General features: G+C 30.9%; 1 protein-coding gene across 1 annotated transcript; it reads left to right on the plus strand.

Moving 5' to 3' along the window:
* Window positions 1-13,169: 13,169 nt before the first annotated feature.
* Window positions 13,170-18,546, plus strand: LOC105773967 (protein DETOXIFICATION 27). Its single transcript, XM_012596217.2, has 8 exons — window positions 13,170-13,569; window positions 13,673-14,214; window positions 14,290-14,376; window positions 15,173-15,229; window positions 16,283-16,521; window positions 17,285-17,403; window positions 17,992-18,081; window positions 18,164-18,546. The coding sequence occupies exons 1-8, from the start codon at window positions 13,267-13,269 to the stop codon at window positions 18,203-18,205; spliced, it is 1,479 nt and encodes a 492-aa protein (XP_012451671.1). The 5' UTR covers window positions 13,170-13,266; the 3' UTR covers window positions 18,206-18,546.
* The last annotated feature ends 2,149 nt before the right edge of the window (window positions 18,547-20,695 follow it).

Raw genomic sequence — 20,695 nt, forward strand, 5'->3', positions numbered from 1 at the left:
ATATGTGAAAGGTTAGGGTAGTGAAAACTTTAATAAGGGTGGGTTTGGTGTTGGCGATGATTTAGTAGATATTGTTGGTGAGGATGTTATAGCTGCCACAGGGGTTAGGATTGGGGAAAACTCTGGGGCTAAGGTGAGAGCGAATTCTAGGACTGAGAGTAGAAAAGATGTTGGGATTGTTGATGGGGACAATGTTGATAGGTAGGGTGGGGAAGATGAGGACGCATTTTTATTCAATATGGAGATAGTTACTGATGTAGATGAAGAAGTTGAGGAAATTAAGACTAGGTTGAGAAAAAAAGATTAAGGGAAGTACAACAGCTAATGAAGGGTTAAAATGTGAGTTTGAGAAAGGTGGTGAGGGAGATAGTGAGGTTGCATTCGATGGACAGATACTTGTGGGGGATGATTTCATAGTAGAAGATGAAATAAAAGAAACGAAGGGAAAAATTGAGGGGAATGTGAGTGAATATATGAACTCATCTGAGCCAAGGGAGTATGGGCACAGTGAGCTTTCTGATGATGAGTTTGACGCATCTTACTTGGGTAAAAGAATTGTTGGTCTTAGGTATGATCTTAATTGCATTATCCCATTGTGGGATATAGGACTTAGGTATGAAGATAACCAACAGTTCAAAGAGGCGCTAAAACAATATTCCTTTGCAAAAGGAGTAGTATTAAAGTTTATTAAGAATGAACCCAGAAGAACAAGGGTAGGTTGTAGAGATGGTTGCCTTTGGAAACTTTTTGCTAGCTTTGACCATAGAGAGAATTGTTTCATTGTGAAAACTTACACCTTGTACATAAATGCTTCAAAAGTAATAAGAACCCATTACTGCCTTGTAAGCATATACAAAAGACTTTTAGGGATAGAATAATTTTTGAGCCAAGGATGAAAGTGGCAACTTTGAAGGAGATGTGTAAAACTAAATTAGGACTTTATGCTAGCTATAATATGTGCCAAAGATGTAACACCCCTAACTCAAATCTGTCGCCAAAATAGGGTTACGAAATATTATCAGAATTTATAAATGAAGCAGACAAAAAATGTAAACATTTCATATCATATATCATTCATGTCAAGAACTAATCAAAATCATACATATTGTCCCTTATCTGAGCCATCGAGGCTCAAATTATGCATCAGAAACAAATCGAGACTAAATCGGAAACTCAATTTTTTTTCAAAACATTTAATATTTTCAACATTTCAGGGGTCACACGCCCATGTGGTCAGGCCGTGTGAAAAATTTAAGCATATTGACTTATGCAAATTAAAAGATATAGGGGACACACGGCCATGTCACCTGGCCGTGTGTCACACACGGTTGAGACACACGCCCGTGTCTCTACCCGTGTGGACGAAAATAGGCCATTTTACAAGCCATATTTCTCACTCAATTTTGTGTCAACCTACAATCAAATTTGTGCATATCTACAAACCATAATTAGACATAAAAAAACAAGTCAAAATCAAGCTTTAAACATATAATATTGTCACTTACAATCAATATGTTTTTAGGCACCTCAAATATCAGATTATAATAGGTATATTCATATTTTCAATATATTCATATGTATAACTAACTTATATGCATATTTGTACCTAAAGTTTACCAAGCTAATTTGCATTATTTCTAACCAAGTCACTTACCTACCAAAACTTACCATTTGATGCCAAAATGTATTTCAAATACTAACATATTTAGTTATATATATACCTTACATATCATGGTCCCGATTCATGATCAATTTATTGCATCCAAAAAACATGTATAGAAATGCACCTTTATCTAACATTTTACCTTTCACCATACAACCATAAACCAAACCACACATCAAACATTTAAAAAAAATATGCACCAAACCAATATGTGCCAAAACACAAGCCAAATAAGTGGCTAATATTAACAAAACTCATATAGGCCAACATTAACCAGAATACCTATACATGCCATTATAACCAAATCAAAACATTTAAAAGTACCGATAGAACCGATAGATAGTGTGATATAACTCCGACAAAATTCCAACCCGATCGAGCTTCCGATAATCTAAAAAGTAAAGGAAAACAACTACGTAAGCAACGGATGCTTAGTAAGCTCGTATAAACTTTAATCATATTAATTCATTTCAAATATGAAATCTATACGTATCAAGAATAACCCAATATTGATACCACAATACTCATGAAGCTATATTCATCAATTCACAAGGTGAATAAATCCACAGTATCACATATACATATTATCCCAAACTTAGTAGGATTTTATATAACTTTAACTCTTCCAGATTTCCTTATTTTCATTTGCATTTCTTTACTTTCCACACTTATTCCATATGCATGACACACAAGTCATAAAAATATCATTCCATCATGGTCACAAACTAGTGCATTTAACCAAAGCCTTTTTTTGAATTGATCACATGATAAGTTATTTCATAAGAAATTTCATAATTTAAAACCTTACCACTTTTTCATGAGCACTAGCATATTTTCACTTAAATACTTACCAATTCAATGCATTTTATAAATAATCATATTACCATTCAACCAATAGCTTGGCACTTGCCTAAGCATCAAGCAACAACACTGGTTAGCAAACTTACACATATTACATATAAATTCAACATTGATAAACTTATTTTCTCGACATGTCACACTTGAGTTTATTACTCGTCTTAACATACATAATTTCCTTGTATCAACACATCAAAGATAGTCACATATTTACATGTCATGATACATATCATTCTCTTGTCGTTTCTTCATAAACATAAATCATTCATTTCATTATATCAATATTTCATGTATCATCATTTTCATGAATTTCGTGTATATTTATTCCAGTAACAGTTCATAATCATGAATATACATAATTATCAGGCAAGTTTCACATACATGTATTTTCCATGTCATGTTTCAATATATCAAATAAATATCAGTTCCTTCAGGTATATACCGATAATATTTTATTTCGAACTCATGTTATCTCATATCAGAACTTTACCCGTTGAATCATTTAAAATATCGATGGATACAAAGGTAGTACACATGAAGTGTACGAATCTAAAATCCGTCAATTCATATTTGGGGGGTACTCATTAGAGCACATAATCAAAAAACACTCTCTCGAGCCATATAACAGGAAGCTTATCTGGGCTATAACAGGAAACTCATAAGAGTTTATAACAGAAAGCTCATGTGAGCTTAACAGGTAACTCCTAAAAGCTATTATCAGGAAGCTCTAGATAGTCATATATCAGGAAGTTCAAGCGAGCTATATTGGGAAGCTCATGAAGAGCCATATATTGGGACGCTCATAAGAGCTGCGGTATGTCCGTAATACATGTAGGATCAATACAGATCATATAATAGGACACTCAAAAAGAGTTGCGGTATGTCTGCAACACATGCAGGATCAATACCGATCAGGATGCTGACAGGAACTGTAATGGCCCAAATTTAAGATTATCAGAATAGTGGTTTCGGGACCACAAATCCGATGAGGAAATTTTATTTTTCTTATATTTTATGGTCTATGATTTCACAAAATGATTTCGTGAAAATTTCGTTTGAAAATTTCGACGTTTGGGCACTTAATTTAGTCAAAAGGACTAAATTATAAAAAATGCAAAAGTTGAGTTCTACATGTTAGAGGTGTCCAATTGTTATGAAATTTTAAATTGAAGGTCCTTATATGGTAATTAGACCATTTCTAACTTGGTAGACAAAAATGGACATGAAATAAGTGAAATAGAAAATTTTTAAGTTAGGGGCAATTTGGTAATCTAGTAATAAAAAGAATTAAAAGGGAAAAAGATGGCAAAAATCATCATCTTCTTCATTAGGATGAAATCAGCAAGGGGGGAGCCATAGTTAGGGTTTTCAAGCTTCCAAGCTCCATAGTAAGTGATCCCAAGCCCCATTTTTAATGTTCTTTACGTTTTTGAGATCCCAATAGCTTAATTTAGCTTATTCTAGCAATAATTTAACCTAGGGTTTATATTTGGAAAAATACCCATAGGTGAAAAGTGTTTATTTTGATGTTTTATGATAGAATATGAAGCTAGAAATTATGTTAAACAACTTTTGCTAAGCGATATTAAGTGAAAACGAGTAAAACGACATAATCGGTAAAAATACCTAATGTTCTTAAGTACATGGTAGAGTGGGAATTTGATATTGCCATAGAAGGGAAAAATGTTCAGCATATCATAAAACATAAGAATAAGAGATGAAGTTTAATTTCCGAGCCTTGGGACAAAAATGTAATTATGTAAAAGTTTAGGGGCAAAATTGCAATTTTAAAAAAGTTAGAGTCGAGGACTGTTTTGATAAATGTGAGTATTAAATGAGTTAAATTTGCTATTTTAGATCAAGAAGAATGAAACTCGAGGTTAGACAAAGGAAAGAATAAAGTTGAAGACTAAGTTGGTGAATTGGGCTATATTGGTACCGAGGTAAGTTTACGGTAAATAAATACAATATTTTAATAATTATTGTTAATTTTGTTATTTTCCAGCAATTATATATTTATTTCATGAATTTATTTGATGATGACCCAAGCATGAAATGATAGAGAATTAAAATTTAAAAGTCCCGTTGATACATAAGGATGATACTGGATATGAATGTTATGACATTTGGGTAAAGAGGTCCCATGTAAGACCATGTCTGGGACATGGCATTGGCACCGAGATGAGAGGTCCCATGTGACATGGCATAGGCACCGAGATGAGAGGTCCCATATAAGACCATGTCTGGGACATGGCGTTGGCACCGAGATGAGAGGTCCCCCGTAAGACCATGTCTGGGACATGGCATGGGCACCGACATGAGTACATCCCATGTAAGACCATGTCTGGGACATGGCTTTGGCATGTTATGATCAGAAGATACCCGAGTATCCTTATTATTCCAATGTGGTTCAACGGGCTAGTAAACGAATCAGGTACATGAAAGTTCAGTTAAAGATAAGAAATGGCAAGCTCATGTGAGTTATAGGAGTTAAGAATTTATTATATTAACATTTGATATTCAACGATGCAGCAAGAGAAGAGTAAGTTATGAACACAAGTATATTAAGTAATCAAGCAAGAGAACTAGTATGAGATTAACTAAAGAGTAAAATAGAGATATAGACACTTGAGTTTAATTATTTGTGTTAAATATTATTATTTATTTGCTAGTAAACTTACTAAGCTTTATGCTTACGTCTTTTATTTCTCTTTCTCTTATAGTATTGCAAGGCTACTTCAAGGATCCTAAAGAAGTCGGAGATCGTCCACACTATCAACCACAACTGCTCGGTATTTTATGTCAAAACACGTTTGAGTTATGGCATGTATAGGGATTTAGTTATTTTGTATGTTTGTAATGATGATTTTGCTAATGAATGATGTGTAAGCATTTGATGATGTATGGTCATTAAAATGGTTAAGTATGAAGGTGTTTGTTGTTATGAAAGATTAGGTGATAAATTATGCATGGAAATCATGAAAGGATAAAATTTTGCAAAGAAACAGAATTCTGGCAGCAACAGTGACGTCACTTTGAAAAATCACCTAGGATGGTATAAAATGAATTACAGGGTGAATGATATATGGAATTAAATATTGTTGAGTCTATTTTCATGTAAAAATAACGGTTTAGCAAAAGGAATTTTATATTTTAAGATATGTGAATTTTGGTGAGACAGAGTCAGAACAGTTTTTGGTGTCCCCTGTTTTGAGTTTAGAAAATCATTAAAAATTGTACAAAAATAGTTATAAGTTTTAGTTTATATGTATAGATTCCTTATTGAGTCTATTTTCTGTAAAAACAAGTAAGAACTTCATATGAAAATCCTACAGTGAGAAAACTTATTTTTGGTGACAAGAGGTCAGGACAGGTAGGTGGTGAAACAGGGGAGACTTTAACTAATAAACTGTACTAATTGGCTAAACCAAAAATTCTAAAAAAATTATGGTAAGTATAAATATGAGTCTAGTTTCAGGAAAATTTACGTAATTAAATTTCAAGGTCCGTAGCTCGAGTTATACTTAATTTTGTAACTGCTGCGCTATTGGACAGATTTGCTGTAAATAGTGAAATAAATTTTCAAACTAAGTTTTTATGCTCCGAATTTCTAAGATAAGCTAAGTAATGCCTCGTGCTCGATTCCGGCAACGGTATCAGGTAAGGGGTGTTACAGGAACCATGTAACGAGAAGCTCGAGAGGGCTTATAACAGGACGCTCTTTCGAGCTATTGTATGTCTGCAACATATGCAAGACCACATCCAATACGGGAAATCCTGTATCAATCGAATTTCATTTATTCAAACGGGACTTTATATTTATCAAACATCATCAAATATATGATCAATTTCATATATATATGACATTTACACAAATTCACAAATACAACATTCAATTCAAACATATAAATATAAAAAAATTAGTTACATGAATTTATCTGGCTAAATTGCAAAAATACCAAGATTTAGGGTATTTTGGTAATTTTCATTTTCTCGATTTTCCACCCATCTTGATCTAAATTAATAATTTCATTCAATTTATTAATTTAGACAATAAAACAATTCATTTCTGCAATTTGATTTTTTACATTTTACAAAATTGCCCTAACGTTTTACTTTTATTCAATTTATTCCTAAGCCTAAAACATGCAAATCAACGATTTTAATGTAAACTCATGCTAGCTGGATATTCATATATATTTTCCTCCTCCTCTTCATTCCACATCCTTAATGTATATAGCATGCTAATATGTAACATTATCTATAATTTCACTATTACTTATATGTTAATATCAAAGCTGTCCACTTGAGTCATAGTCACTAAATTATTTATATCTTGAGCTACAAAATTCTAAATTAAGATCCACTTAATGTTTTTGAAACTAGACTCAAATTTCTTTCTACCATAAAAATTTCATAATTTATAATTTAGTCAATAAGTACAGTAAAATCTTCAAATTTATCCCTATTCTGCTGTTTGACAGCTTGACCTTTCTTTACTAAAATTAATTATCTCTTAGTACGAGGTTTGGATGATGTCTCCATTTGTTTCTCTTGAAAATATACCCATTAATAATTTAAACATATAAATTTAAACCCCTAATTATTTTTTTACAATTTTGATGATTTTCCAAATTCGAGCAGGGAACACGAAATCAATCGACATTGTCTCATAAAAATTCATATATCTCATAATATGAAAATATTTTGCTTACACTGTTTCTTATATGTAAAACTAGACTAAATAAGGTTTACTTTGATACTTTAATTACCACTAATTCAATTTATACAATTTTTGGTGAATTTTCAAAGTCAGACTACTGCTGCTGTCCAAAACTATTTTAGTGCAAAATGTTGATAACCAAGTATATAACACCCTCCTTTCCTTTCTCTACAATATTTCCCTTCACTAACATATCAAGAACATAGAACCTTATATAAGAAAACTCTACGTTAACATTATTTTCATGCTTTTTCAATAATATCAAACTTAAAAATATATTAAAATTTTGATGTTTTTACCTTGTTCTATTGATTTCAATCTTTAACTTGATTTTCTCTCTCCTCAAACTTCTATTTCTTAAATCTAACTTGATATTCTAGCTCCTCATAGCTTTCTTATTATTTTACTCTCTTGGTAGCTATAGAAATTCTTTTGATTTCTAAGTGAAAATGGTGAATTTTTTGTTAAAGGACCAAATTGTAAAGAAATTTTTTTTCTTTCTTCATTCTCTTCTCACGTGGGTGCATGGAAAGGTGAAGAGAGTTCTTCATCTTTCTTTCCTTGTATATTAAATAAAATAATAATAATAAAATAATAAAATATCTCATTAAAATATTAATAAAATAATATTTATCTAATTAAATAATTATAAAATATCATCAAAATATCTCTAATATCATCATTGCCTTCTAGAGTTGTCTCTATTTCTAATTGACCATTTTCCCTTTATGATCTTTTAAAATTCCATCCTTGAGTTATCACTTAATTTGGTAAAATTATGATTTAGTCCTCATGATTCTTCACCTATTCAATTTGGTCCTTATTCATCCATTTTTTTAGTTTCTAGATCATTCCCCTTAAAATATTTGCACTATTGGTCTTTCAACTTTTCATATTTACATTTTAACCCTTAAATGTTAAGTATTTACTCTTAGGCCACAAAACTTTTTTACTTTTACGATTTAGTCCTTAATTGAATTGATATATCATAATATACTTCCCAATATTGAAAATACTCAAAATTTCCTTTTTTGTCACTTTATTTTCTTACTTTACTATATCAAGGATAATATTTTACTTTCTTACTGTAGTAAATTTTTGGGGTATTACAAAAGAGCTAGGAGAGAAATTCTTAGGGAAATGAAAGGGTCATATGTAGAAGAATATGCAAATCTGTGGGGGTATGTTGGCTAAGCTAGAAATAAGTAATCCTGGGAGCATAGTTTCAATCCAAGTCCATAGAAATCAATAAGGTAAAGTTGTGTTCCATAGGATTTATGTGTGTTTCGAAGCATTGAAAAAAGGGTGGAAAGCTGGTTGTAGGCCTTTTATTGGAATTGATGGGTGTTTCCTTAAAAGTGTTTGTAAATGAGAGATGTTAGTGGCTGTTGGCAGAGATACCAACAATCAGATATATCCATTAGCTTGGGCAGTGGTGGAAGGGGAAAATGCCTCTTCGTAGAAATGGTTTTTGGAGAAATTATTTACAGATTTATGTCATCCAATGGGTGTTGGATTAACATTGATATCAGATCAACAAAAGGTAATTTATTAGTATAAATATGTTCATTCTATTTATTTTTTAAGATACATATTTTACACTAATTGTATGATTAACAATCTAAATTTTATGATTGCTGCAGGGGTTGATCAGTGTACTAAATGAGTGTTTTCTAGATTTGGAGCATAGAATGTGTGCAAGACACATCTATACCAATTGGCAAAAGACTTGGAAAGGGTTGAATAGGAAGATGTAATTTTGGAATTGTGTCAGGTCAACTTTTGTTGAGGACTTTGATGATCAGTTACAAAAATTAAAAGCAATGGGTGAGACATCCACTGATCAATTATTAGAGATCCATGTGCATCATTGGGCAAAGTCATATTTTAAAGGGACATGCAAATGTGATGTCGTGGACAATAATATGGTTAAGGCATTTAATGCATGGATACTTGAAGCAAGATGCAGACCTATCATCACCATGCTTGAAGAAATCATAGTGATAGTAATGACTAGGATGCATGTGAAGAGAACTTGGGCAGAAAAGTGGAGAACTAACATTTCCCCTGTTGCATTGGAAAAGTTGGATAAGAATGCTACAACCTCAACTAAATGTATGCTTGCATGGAATGGTGATGGAGGGTTTAAAGTGATCCATGAAGACAACCAACACACAGTTGACTTGAAAGAGTTGAAATGCACTTGTAGAGAGTGGGAGCTTACAGGGATTCCTTGTTGCCATGTTGTATGTGCCATGTACCATGGTACAGCAAGGAGAAATATGCAGCAGCATACAGTCAGGTTTTACAACCAATTAAGGGAAAAAATTTTGGTTCAAGAGAGATGATTCAATTCTTCCTTCACTAGTAAAAAAAGATGCCTGGAAGGCTCAAGAAAAGCAGAAGAAAATCTAAGGATGAACAAAAAAAGAGCAAGTTTGGAAAGGACACTAGGAGAGGCCTTAAAATGTCATGCTCTTTGTGTAAACAAGTAGGGATAATAAGAAATTGTGTCCAACAATAACAAATATGAGTCAAAATTTACAGGTAATTCATGGACCACTTTATTTTAGATAAGTTTTTCTTTACATTCATATTTGACAGCTAGCAGCAAAAAGATTTTGATTTTGAATATGAGATTTCAACTAAAAAAACCAAAAAGGCTATTTTCAAATGAGATTTGAACAACCATTCAAATTGAAAACAAAATTTCTTTTTGGTGATTTTTTTTCTCTTATGTGGTGTTTAAGTTTAAAGGTTAGAGTTTTTTTTTTTCAATTCATTACAGAAATTATAAATAAAATTTATAAAATTAATTTAGTTATAATAACAAATAAAAAAACCACACCAAGAAAAAAATGATAGTACACATGGCATCCGAGGTGGTATCTTAGTTGGCAAAAAAAAAAAAAAGCAGGTCAAACCATTGCAGATCGAGTTCTATCACAAGTACCCAACACAAAGAGTGAGTACTTTCCTCTGTTGGATATGAATTTCCCTCTGTTAGATCTACTTTGATTCTTGAGGTTTGCTCCTACTAAGAGTGAGTTCTTTCCTTCTTTCTATTTTAATATGATTTGATAGAGCTATATATCACCTCTTTTTGCATTGTTTGCTATATATCATAGCTTTGATATGACTTTGTTTGTAGCTTTATTATTGTAATTAGAATTACGTGTAAGAGGTGTTTTCTCAATTAGTGTTGCTATTTACTAGCTACCCCATGTATCACGGGATAGAAAATTATGAGATATAGTGCGGTGATTATTCACCTTATCTTTTAATCATGTGATTGAGGATTTAATTTCCGCTCATGAAAATATAGTATATTTTATATCCAGTCATGATCGATGATAGATTACAATAAATAAATAAATAATATTATTTGCATTTATTGTTTATTAATGTGACGGCAAGTATCATCTTACATTCAATATTCTTATTGTATGTTAGTTGTAAAGCTTATGAAGTCTTTGTAAGTTATTTTGTTGGTTGTAATGAAGTTATTTTGTTGTACTTTCCACCAAATACAAAATAAATATGGCCATTCTTGTATTTGCATATTCTATATATAAATAAATTAAAAGTCTCTTTAGATACACGATCGTTTATCAATGGTTAGTGTAAAAATAGTAATAGCGGTGAGATTAATTACTACAACGATAAAATTAGATATTATAATATGAAAAAAAAAACTAAACGCACCACCCGTCCAAAATAACCTTAAACCTTCCGATATCATCTATCACACTAAATTAACGTTATTTTGACCATTCATTTTTTTTTCAGTTTTTAATTCATTAGGAGAACTATAAATGAATAATTAAAGCATTAATTAAGGCATTTAAACAAAATTTTTTGATGTCAAACACCTATTCATTAGGGGTGGCACTAGAGGCATAGGTTAGTGTACTTTCCCAAAAATGTGCTTTTAAATTTAAAACATTATAAATTAATATATAATAAAATTATGTTTTGTCCTTTTTAAAATTATAAAATTGTTATTTAATTATACTGAAAAAAATTATATTTTAATTTTCATAAAAAAATTTAATTTAATTTCAATCCCTCCAAAATATTTCTTGACTTCGCCCATCGCAATGGTTCCGCTCCAATTTAATATAACAATATATTAATTTTGGTATCATTTTGTTTGTCTTTACTTGAAGGGAGTACTAAAATAAGAATTATTTGTGACTTTACTGAATTATCCTTAGCATGTAATTCTTTGATTCTTAATCCATACTTTGTTCACCTTTCTTGTTAACCATTGGTATCTTTATTTAAATAACAGTTGGTATTTTTCTTCGAGCATGAACTTTTATGCAATATATTATCCTTAGATTTTCGAATAAATTATTATTTTTAAAATTAGTATATTTCTTCAAACGCTTCAGAGGAAGTCTTTCATGATACAAATTTCTCTGAAATTTTGTCATATCGAAAAGGAGATTGCTAGCTGTAATGTTCCAAGCTTTTGGTGAAAATATAGTTTAAAATATTTATATTATGTTTCCTAAGTCATTTGGAGAAAATATAGTTTAAAATTTTATCAAACATCTTCAAAACATTTTCAAAGACTTGTAAAGTACTCAAAAGCATGTTTCAAATGTACTGTTTTAATGTATCCAGTTGTTTTTTGAGTCATTATCAATGTGATTTAAATTTTATTCATTAATTTTTTTTTCAAACTCATGTTTCATGAGAACTCACGGGTTGAGCAAAACTCGATTCGATTCGAAAAAAATCGAAAAAAATTGAATTTCGAGTTTATCGAATCGAGTTATTCGAGTCAACTCGCATAAGTAATTCGAGTTTCAAGTTTGAATCGAGTTGAATTTTACAATTCAAATAACAGGTTAGTGTAAATACACCTTTGTTCCCTGTCAATTTCAAAAATGAACAAATTGGTCTCTCTAAACAAAAATTACAAAAAAACAAAGATCAAAACAATTTTAAAAATTCAAAAATTTGTATTTTAAAAAAATCTAAAGAATATATAAAGAAAGTTGAAATTTTAAAATTTTTCTAAAATAATAATTTTGAGAGCTAAATAAGTAAATTAATTACTCAAGTTTATCATACTAAAATATATTTTTCTTTTTTTGAATTTTTTAAATATATATGGTTTTAAATTTATGTCTGAAACACAAAATTAGTTATACAATATCTTGTAACAAGATTTTAATTTGACATATTTAATTTTTAATTCAACTTAAATAATTTTATTCGATTCGGTTCGACTCAAATTTTATTTTACCTTTACTCAACTTGAATTTTTTTTAAATTAAATTAAAATAACAAAATAAAACTCATACCCTAAGATTTCGGGATTCACATTTTGAAAGTTCAGTCCCACTCAACTTTCCATACTTGGCTTAAAACTGGCCTGAATTGACCAAAGTTTCATAAATAGTGATTTTGGCACATGGGTGAAAAAGTAAAAGGAAAAAATGGCATATATACTTATATTTTAGATTTTAATTTTTTTAATAACAATTTTCCTTTTCTATTTTCTATAAAATATACAAATAAAAGGTAAAAGAATAAATAAAAAGATTACAAATTTACCCTTTTTTTCTTGAAACAATACTAAATATCACTCTCTATGTTTTCTGCATTTTTACAAAAATAATATTAAAAAATAATTAATTACAAAAAAGAGTTAAAACAAATTATTTATTAAAATGCAAATCATTCTGCTTGATCAACTTTTGAACAATCATTAATCATTTTTACAAAAAAAAATATTAGTGTCGTGTCAGGCGAGTACTTTTGACTTAAAATTTCTTTAATTTTTACACTTATTTTATAATTAATTATTATTTAATATTATTTTTTAGAAAGAACTTTACTTGTTTGTTTTTCGTGTTTCCTTTTATTTAATAAATATGTAATCAAGGTGCCGTATATGTGTACAACACTGCTACCATGCATATATTACCTTAAGTATATCTATCTACCATTCTCTCAAGCAAATCTAAGATAGCCCATAGTCTATCTTTTTATTTTTGTCTCCTTAATGGATGGTGCCCATCGGAACAGTGACGAATACCATCAACCTTTACTAACAGAACCAAGTTCAAATGATGAAGAAACTATATTGAGAGATGAAGATGGTGTAGAAGGAAAGGACTTGAGGACAAGGCTATGGATCGAAACAAAGAAGCTATGGGCCATCGTAGGACCTTCAATCATCAGTCGTGTTGCTGGTTACTCCATGAACATTATAACCCAAGCTTTTGCTGGTCACCTTGGTGATGTTGAGCTTGCTGCTATTTCAATAGCCAATACGGTCATCGTTGGCTTCAACTTTGGCCTCCTAGTAAATTTTCATTAGATCAAACTTTCTTTTTTGTTCCATTCATTAGTTTTTCTACCATATTTGTCTCTTAACATTAGTTTTTTTTTTTTTCATTTTACTATAGCTAGGGATGGCGAGTGCTTTAGAAACCCTTTGTGGACAAGCTTTTGGTGCTAAAGAATACCACATGTTGGGCATTTACATGCAAAGATCATGGATCGTTTTACTCCTTTGTTGTTTCTTGTTGTTACCCTTTTACGTATTTGCTACCCCGGTTTTAAAGCTATTAGGACAGCCGGACGATGTGGCGGAGATGTCGGGGGTGGCGGCGATTTGGATGATACCTTTGCACTTTAGCTTTGCGTTTCAGTTCCCATTACAAAGGTTCTTGCAAAGCCAGTCGAAGACTGCGGTGTTAGCCTATGTCTCGTTTGTTGCCTTAGGGGTGAATGTGTTGACGAGTTGGGTGTTCGTAAACGTGTTGGACTGGGGTGTGATTGGTGCTTCGTTGGCGTTGGATATTTCGTGGTGGGTTGGGGCTTTGGGGCTTTATAGCTACACTGTCCTCGGTGGGTGTCCTTTGTCATGGACCGGTTACTCGATGGAAGCATTTACAGGCTTATGGGAGTTTCTTAAACTCTCTGCTGCCTCTGGAGTCATGCTATGGTACATCAAAACAACATATACATAAATAAATATGTGTGTATAATTTGTTGGTATTTAATTTCAATCGAATTGCAGCTTGGAAAATTGGTACTATCGGATTCTGATATTGATGACTGGATACTTGTCAAATGCAACTTTGGCTGTGGATGCCTTATCCGTTTGGTACGTCATTTTTACTCCCTACTTTTATAAGTATATAATAAATAAATAATATATATAACACTTTAGGTAGGAAGTCATCCATCGCATAATATGCTACCAAAGTATTACTTTTCAATAATAATTTACGCTTTTGAATAATTTTTAAATTTTTTCGATTAAATTATGGTCATTCACGATGATTTCTATCACTTCGAATTTCAAATCTTTATGAATAATGGCAATTTATTATTAAATTTATAGGAGGCTATTCAAAACATGTTATTTTAGTAACTAATTTTATTTTGATAATCAAATTTTATTTATATATTATTTATGTGTAAAAATTATTACAAGTGGTATTTATAAATCACGCATTAAATAAAATTGTTAATGAATTTTAAAACTTTAATGCTGGTTAATTTTAATGAGTACTCTACTAACTTTTATGGATTATTAGTTTTTTTTTAGGATAAATTACCTAGTTGGTCATCTAACTTTTAGTGTATTACTTTATTTTTACCTCTTTTTCACTTTAAATTTTTTACCTCAAATAATACTTAAAAATGATATTTTTGAGTGATTAAAATGAAATAAATTAAAAGTTGAGTAACTAAAATGAAAGTACAAACATGACGTGACGTGTATAATTAACCGTCATTAAAGATTTTAACATTTGGATGACTAAAATGAAAACAGCTAATCAAATTGGACCAATATACTAATTTCATCATGTCTCTATTGTTTCATAATTTTTCTTCGTTTTTTGTGAGTTGGATTTGGGGTCTTGACATTATTTCCTGTCGGCAAAATTTGGCAGTATGAGTATCAATGGATGGGAGCTTATGATTCCACTGGCTTTCCTGGCTGCTACTGGGTAAGGACTCAAAATCTGATTTTAATTATTGAATTGTCTAAAGACGCCAAAATTGTTTTGTCCAATTTATTTGAAAGGTTGAGATAGAAGATTGAAGAAGGATCACTTGGTTTTCATTTTTCAAAATGTACTCATTTTATAGTTGATAAATTAAAAGGTCTATACTGACAAATATGTTCACATAAAGTTTGAAATAAAATAATAATAAATTAGTCTATGTATATTAGATTAAATAGTAAATTAATTTTTTATTAAACTTTTTATTAACTTGTACTATTAAAAACTGACATAACTGACGGAATAATAAAATAGTGACATATGGTGTGCCACGTTTATCCCATGTTAACGTGCGGAGATAAAGTTTTAACAATAAAATTGGAAAAAAATTTAATAAAAAAATCAATTTGTTCTTTGATCTAATTAGAGGTGCTCATGGGTCGGGTCGGATTCGAGTTGGGCCTAAGCTTGATATTAACATACTTTATGTTTGTCCAAGCCTTGCTCGGCCATAAATATGGCCTAAAATTTGCCCAAATCCACGCATATTTACAAAAGACTAACCTAAATCCATTTTAGGCCTGCTCATGTTATTTTTTAATTTTTTAAAAATATTTATATTGTATTATTTTAATTTTTAATAAATTTTTATATATTTTTTATTTATTGAAAGTTTTTATATAGTCATCTTAACATTATTTTAATATTTATATTAGAGTAGTATTATATATTTATTATAGTTTTATTTTTTTAAATGTGTTTTAAATTATATAATATATATAAAAATAACATAATATAAAATATAATAAACTTAAAAACGGGTCGGGCTGAACTTGGGTCTTGAATGTTCAAACTTGAGCTCGACCCATATTTTAAACAAGCCTAATTTTTTGCCTTAAGTTTATTTTTCGGGTCTAATATTTTTATATAAACTCTTCTAAAATTCAAGCAATCTTTCGGACCTGGACAAATAACCCGACCCATGGATATATACGTATGTAAATTAATTAACCTTTTTTTAAAAAAAAAGTAAAAATTGGTGACGGATGTTGACAGAGTAAGGGTGGCAAATGAGCTAGGAGCAGGCAATTGGGAAGCGGCGAAATTTGCTACAAAGGTGTCAATCGTGCAATCGACAATTGTTGGACTATTCTTCTGTGTGATAGTGTTGGTACTTCGTGATAAAGTGGCATTGATATTCACATCCAGCAATGATGTCCTTGAAGAAGTTGATAAGCTGTCTTACCTGTTAGGCGTCACCATTCTACTCAACAGTGTTCAGCCAGTCTTATCAGGTAAAAAGAAAACGGGATAATTTACGTTAGTAGTAATATAATTCTGTGTTTTCTTTTTCACTTAAATATGAAAAATTAGAAATTAATTATCCAATTATTAATAATTGGTCATTTAATTATAAAAAGTTATAAAATGATCATTCAATTATCTTTAATTTTTGGTATTTTTATTTTTACGATTAGCAAGTCGGTGACAAAAAACAAAACTGAATAGTTAGGTGACAAAAAAAGAAATTTACTAATAATTAGATGATTATTTTGATAACTTTTCATAATTATGTGACAGAAAGGAGAAAAAAAAATAATTGGATGACATTTACTGTTGTTTGCGCAAAAAAGTTTCATACTGTAAGGGCATATAAAGATAAAAGTATCGTAAGGTCCTTATACTAAGAGTTGATTGCATTTTATTCTTTCCACTTAAAAAAAATAATGGTTGTATGTTAGATAAAAGAGTAAACTTGTCTTTTTGTTGAAAATTTCATACATTTTTATTGTTAAAAACTAATCTTTGTACTACGTGTAACTCTCTTTGTCAACCACATCAATTTTTAACAGTAGAAATGTATATTAATCATATTTGCTCTCTTTGACATAATGCCTAAAACTACTTATAGCCCCTCCTCAACCCATAATTAGAAGGATAATGTGTTTTAGTATACTAAAATTCACGTACTATTACATTAATAATAATACTCGCACTAATTGAGTTAAGACTCAATCCGGTAATAATTTTTAATTTCTAAGTTGTTGTAAATTGTAGGAGTGGCAATTGGATCAGGGTGGCAAGCAACGGTGGCTTACATAAACTTGGGTTGCTATTATATTATTGGACTCCCGCTTGGGATTTTGATGGGATGGGTTTTCAAGTTGGGTGTCCCGGTAAGGCCCTCTTAACCCTCCCGAGTTCTAATGACAATTCGACTTAAAATCTCTTTATTTTACCATTTACAACACCCTATAGATTGGATTTGAGTCATTTTAGATCCTGAGTTTGGATTATTTTGATTTATAATTTTGGCTTTTTTTGGTAAACCCATTATGGGTTTAGACCATTTCAAGTTATTATCACTTTGAATTTAAATTGCTTATTCGGGTTAACTTTGAGTTAAGGTTGTTTTGGTTTGAGTCGTTTTGGGTTTATGTTGAACTATTACGAGTTTAGATCGTTTAGGATTTTTGTCACTTTGGATACAAATTACTTGTTAAGTCATTTCGAGTTTGAATTATTTGAAGTTCTTGTTAATTCAAGTTTGAGTGAAATGGACGTGAATTGTTAACTTTTTATGATTAAATTAGATTAGATCAACTATGGGGTTTAGAGTTTATAAGACTAGGGTCTTGAGTTGGTATCAAAACTGATAGGTGTATATGAGTTGGTATCAAGATTGAGTATAGATTTGGAGTTTATTTGATTCATGTTTTTGAGTTTGGATCAGAATTGACAACATTTTGTAATGGTAAAACCAGGGAATTTGGGGTGGGATGATCTTAGGAGGAACAGCTATTCAGACAGTGATTTTGGCTATATTCACAATTCAAAGAGATTGGGAAAAGGAGGTTAGAAGCATCATACATTCAAACATTGATTTTGGTTCATTTAAAGACAGCTACATTGTCTCATTTATCACTTTGTTTACAGGCTGAAAAGGCTAAGCAGAGAGTTAAAAGGTGGGCGAAATGATCAAACCACGGCAACCCACAATCAAGGGATCTACTAAATGGACAATGAATTTTGCACATTTTGGGAAACCTTAAACTTTCACTGCCAATAAAAATCTGTTAATTGTTTCAAAATAATGTTCAATGCTTTCCATCCCTGTTTAAATATCATAAGCAAAAATGTAGTGTTCACCTGTTTTCTAACTCCAAACACTTTGATTTTTCGCCATTGATGCCAGCAACTTCAACCATTGATTCAGCCAACTATGGCGTATCTGCCATTGGACTTGTTTCTGATTGGGTTTGAAAATGCTTCTGGGTTTATTGGACCAAATTATTACAATTGGGATCTTCTACTTTGCATGGGGCTGGCTTCCTTTTTTTTTTCTTTTTTAATTCTTCATTTCTGTTTAATGGTCCATGTTCGGGGTTGGGGGTTTCCCCTCCTAAAAATATCGTCCTCCAAGGTTCAAACATGTGTTTTCTCTTGAAAATACAATGTGACTTACCACTGCACCCAACCATTAGAGTGTTGATTCTAGAGATTTTATAGTTTTAAAATTAACAAAATATCAATATGGGCTAGTTTTTTTTATTGCTTTTGAAAATTGTTATAAATAAATGCTTTTTAAAAGTTTGGTTTAAGACTTCCAATTTGATATTGTTGTTGTGATTAAGAATTGCTTTTGAAAAACTCGGTTTAGAAGAAGTGCTTTTGGAAAGAGCTATAAAAAAGAATGGCTTGTTAATTTCAAGTATTTAGCATTGTCGAGAAAAAATTGTGGTTGAAAGTTAAAATATCCATTTTAGACATGATGTTGGAAATTAAAATATCCAATCAGAGAATATAGATTAAATCTACCACTATATGCATAATATAGAATTGGTGATTGAATTAAACCAAACGTACTTAGCTGTTACCATTTGGGTTAGGACTAAAATTTTAAAATTTGAAAACTATGGGAACTAGAATTGTCCAATTCAAAAGGTATAAAGACTAAACTTGGTCAAATTAAAGTATGTGGACTAAATCTATAACTTTTGCAAAGTACAAGAGGTAATAGTAGAATTTAACCATAAAATAGAAAATGTACTAGTAATTACTAATTAGGTTACCTCTATTGCAATTTACCCAATTAAAAACGATAAAGGTACTTAGGGATAGAGAGACATGAGCATAAATTAAAGAGATGAAAACAAGGTAGCGAAAAAGGACAAATGAACTCAAACAATTAATTGCTAACCAATCTAGCTGTATACAATACAATGTATGGTTTTCTTGGAGTAAGATTAAAATAAACAAAAGGTGTAGGTTTCATAAATTTAGACTTTAGTTTATGTGTTATTTTTAGGAAATAAGTTTTTCCATTTTCATATTTTAAAATTTAGGTTTAACTGTTAATCTTGTTAAAATTATTTCATTAAATTCAAGTTCATTATAATGTTAATTTTAGTTATGTTGCTACAATGTGAGTATTTTTTTATTTCAAAATGTCACACTAACAAATCTAACAAAAAAATAACATTATTAACTGTAGGAAATAACCTATGTATGCAATGAATGAGTAAATAAAATAAAAACGACAAGATTGAACACGCAAATCTTATGTAGAAAAACTCGTTAAATGAGAATAAAAAACCACAGACAAAGGAAGATTTCACTATAAAAAAATAGAGTACAAAAGATGAAAAGAATCAAAAGGAAAAACCCGAACCCCCGAAATAAAAACCCTTTAAAACAAAAAACAAAATTCTCTCAATCTCAATATTTCTGTTATGTTAAATCTAGAGTAGAGGTGCTCATGGGCCGGGCATCCCTGCCAGGCCCGACGGCCCGCCCGAAATATGGATTTGGGCAAAAAAATGAGGCCCTTTTTAAAAATGGGCCGGGCCTCAGGCACCACTTTTTTGGCCCGGACTGGCCCAACCCGAATATAATAAATATTTTTTTATTTTTTTATTTTTAAAATACTTTTTTTCTATTTTTTATTTTTAAAATAAATTTTTTGTGTTTATTAAAAAAATGGGACGGGCCGGGTCGGGCTCGGGCTTGGGAATTTTTCTCGGGTCGGGTCTGGACAAAATTTTAGGCCCATATTTTAGGCCGGGCCGGGGGCCAAAATTTTTTTTGGGCCCGGCCCGACCCATGAGCACCTCTAATCTAGAGTAACTAAGGCTTATTTATAGGCTGAAATTCGTAGCATGTATGACTAGAATATTCCTAAGTTAATTAGAGTTTAAGTGGAAAACTAAAACAGAGTTTAATTGAGAGAAGAAAGTTGAAAAACTTAAGGAACATGTCGCCACGTCGTGATGAGGGCGCGTCATGTCGTCAGGACGAAGGCTTTCTTCTCGTCGTGACACACTGTTTGGTCCGAAAAATGCGAGACATGCCTTTATATTAATAATTGGACCTAAATTTTGAAATTTAAAAAAGTAAAGAGACTACAATTCTGAAAATAAAAATACAAAGATTAAATTCTGAATTTGTGAAGAGTTTAGAGAACTATGG

The sequence above is a fragment of the Gossypium raimondii genome, chromosome 6 (assembly GCF_025698545.1).
Source record: "Gossypium raimondii isolate GPD5lz chromosome 6, ASM2569854v1, whole genome shotgun sequence".
In the NCBI taxonomy this organism is placed as follows: domain Eukaryota; kingdom Viridiplantae; phylum Streptophyta; class Magnoliopsida; order Malvales; family Malvaceae; genus Gossypium; species Gossypium raimondii.

Coding starts and splice junctions, on each gene's coding strand:
- LOC105773967 (XM_012596217.2), top strand. CDS start 13,267: ATGGATGGTGCCCATCGGAACAGTGACGAATACCATCAACCTTTACTA. Junction 16,522..17,284: donor TGTTCAGCCAGTCTTATCAG/GTAAAAAGAAAA, acceptor TGTAAATTGTAG/GAGTGGCAATTGGATCAGGG. Junction 17,404..17,991: donor TTTTCAAGTTGGGTGTCCCG/GTAAGGCCCTCT, acceptor TGGTAAAACCAG/GGAATTTGGGGTGGGATGAT.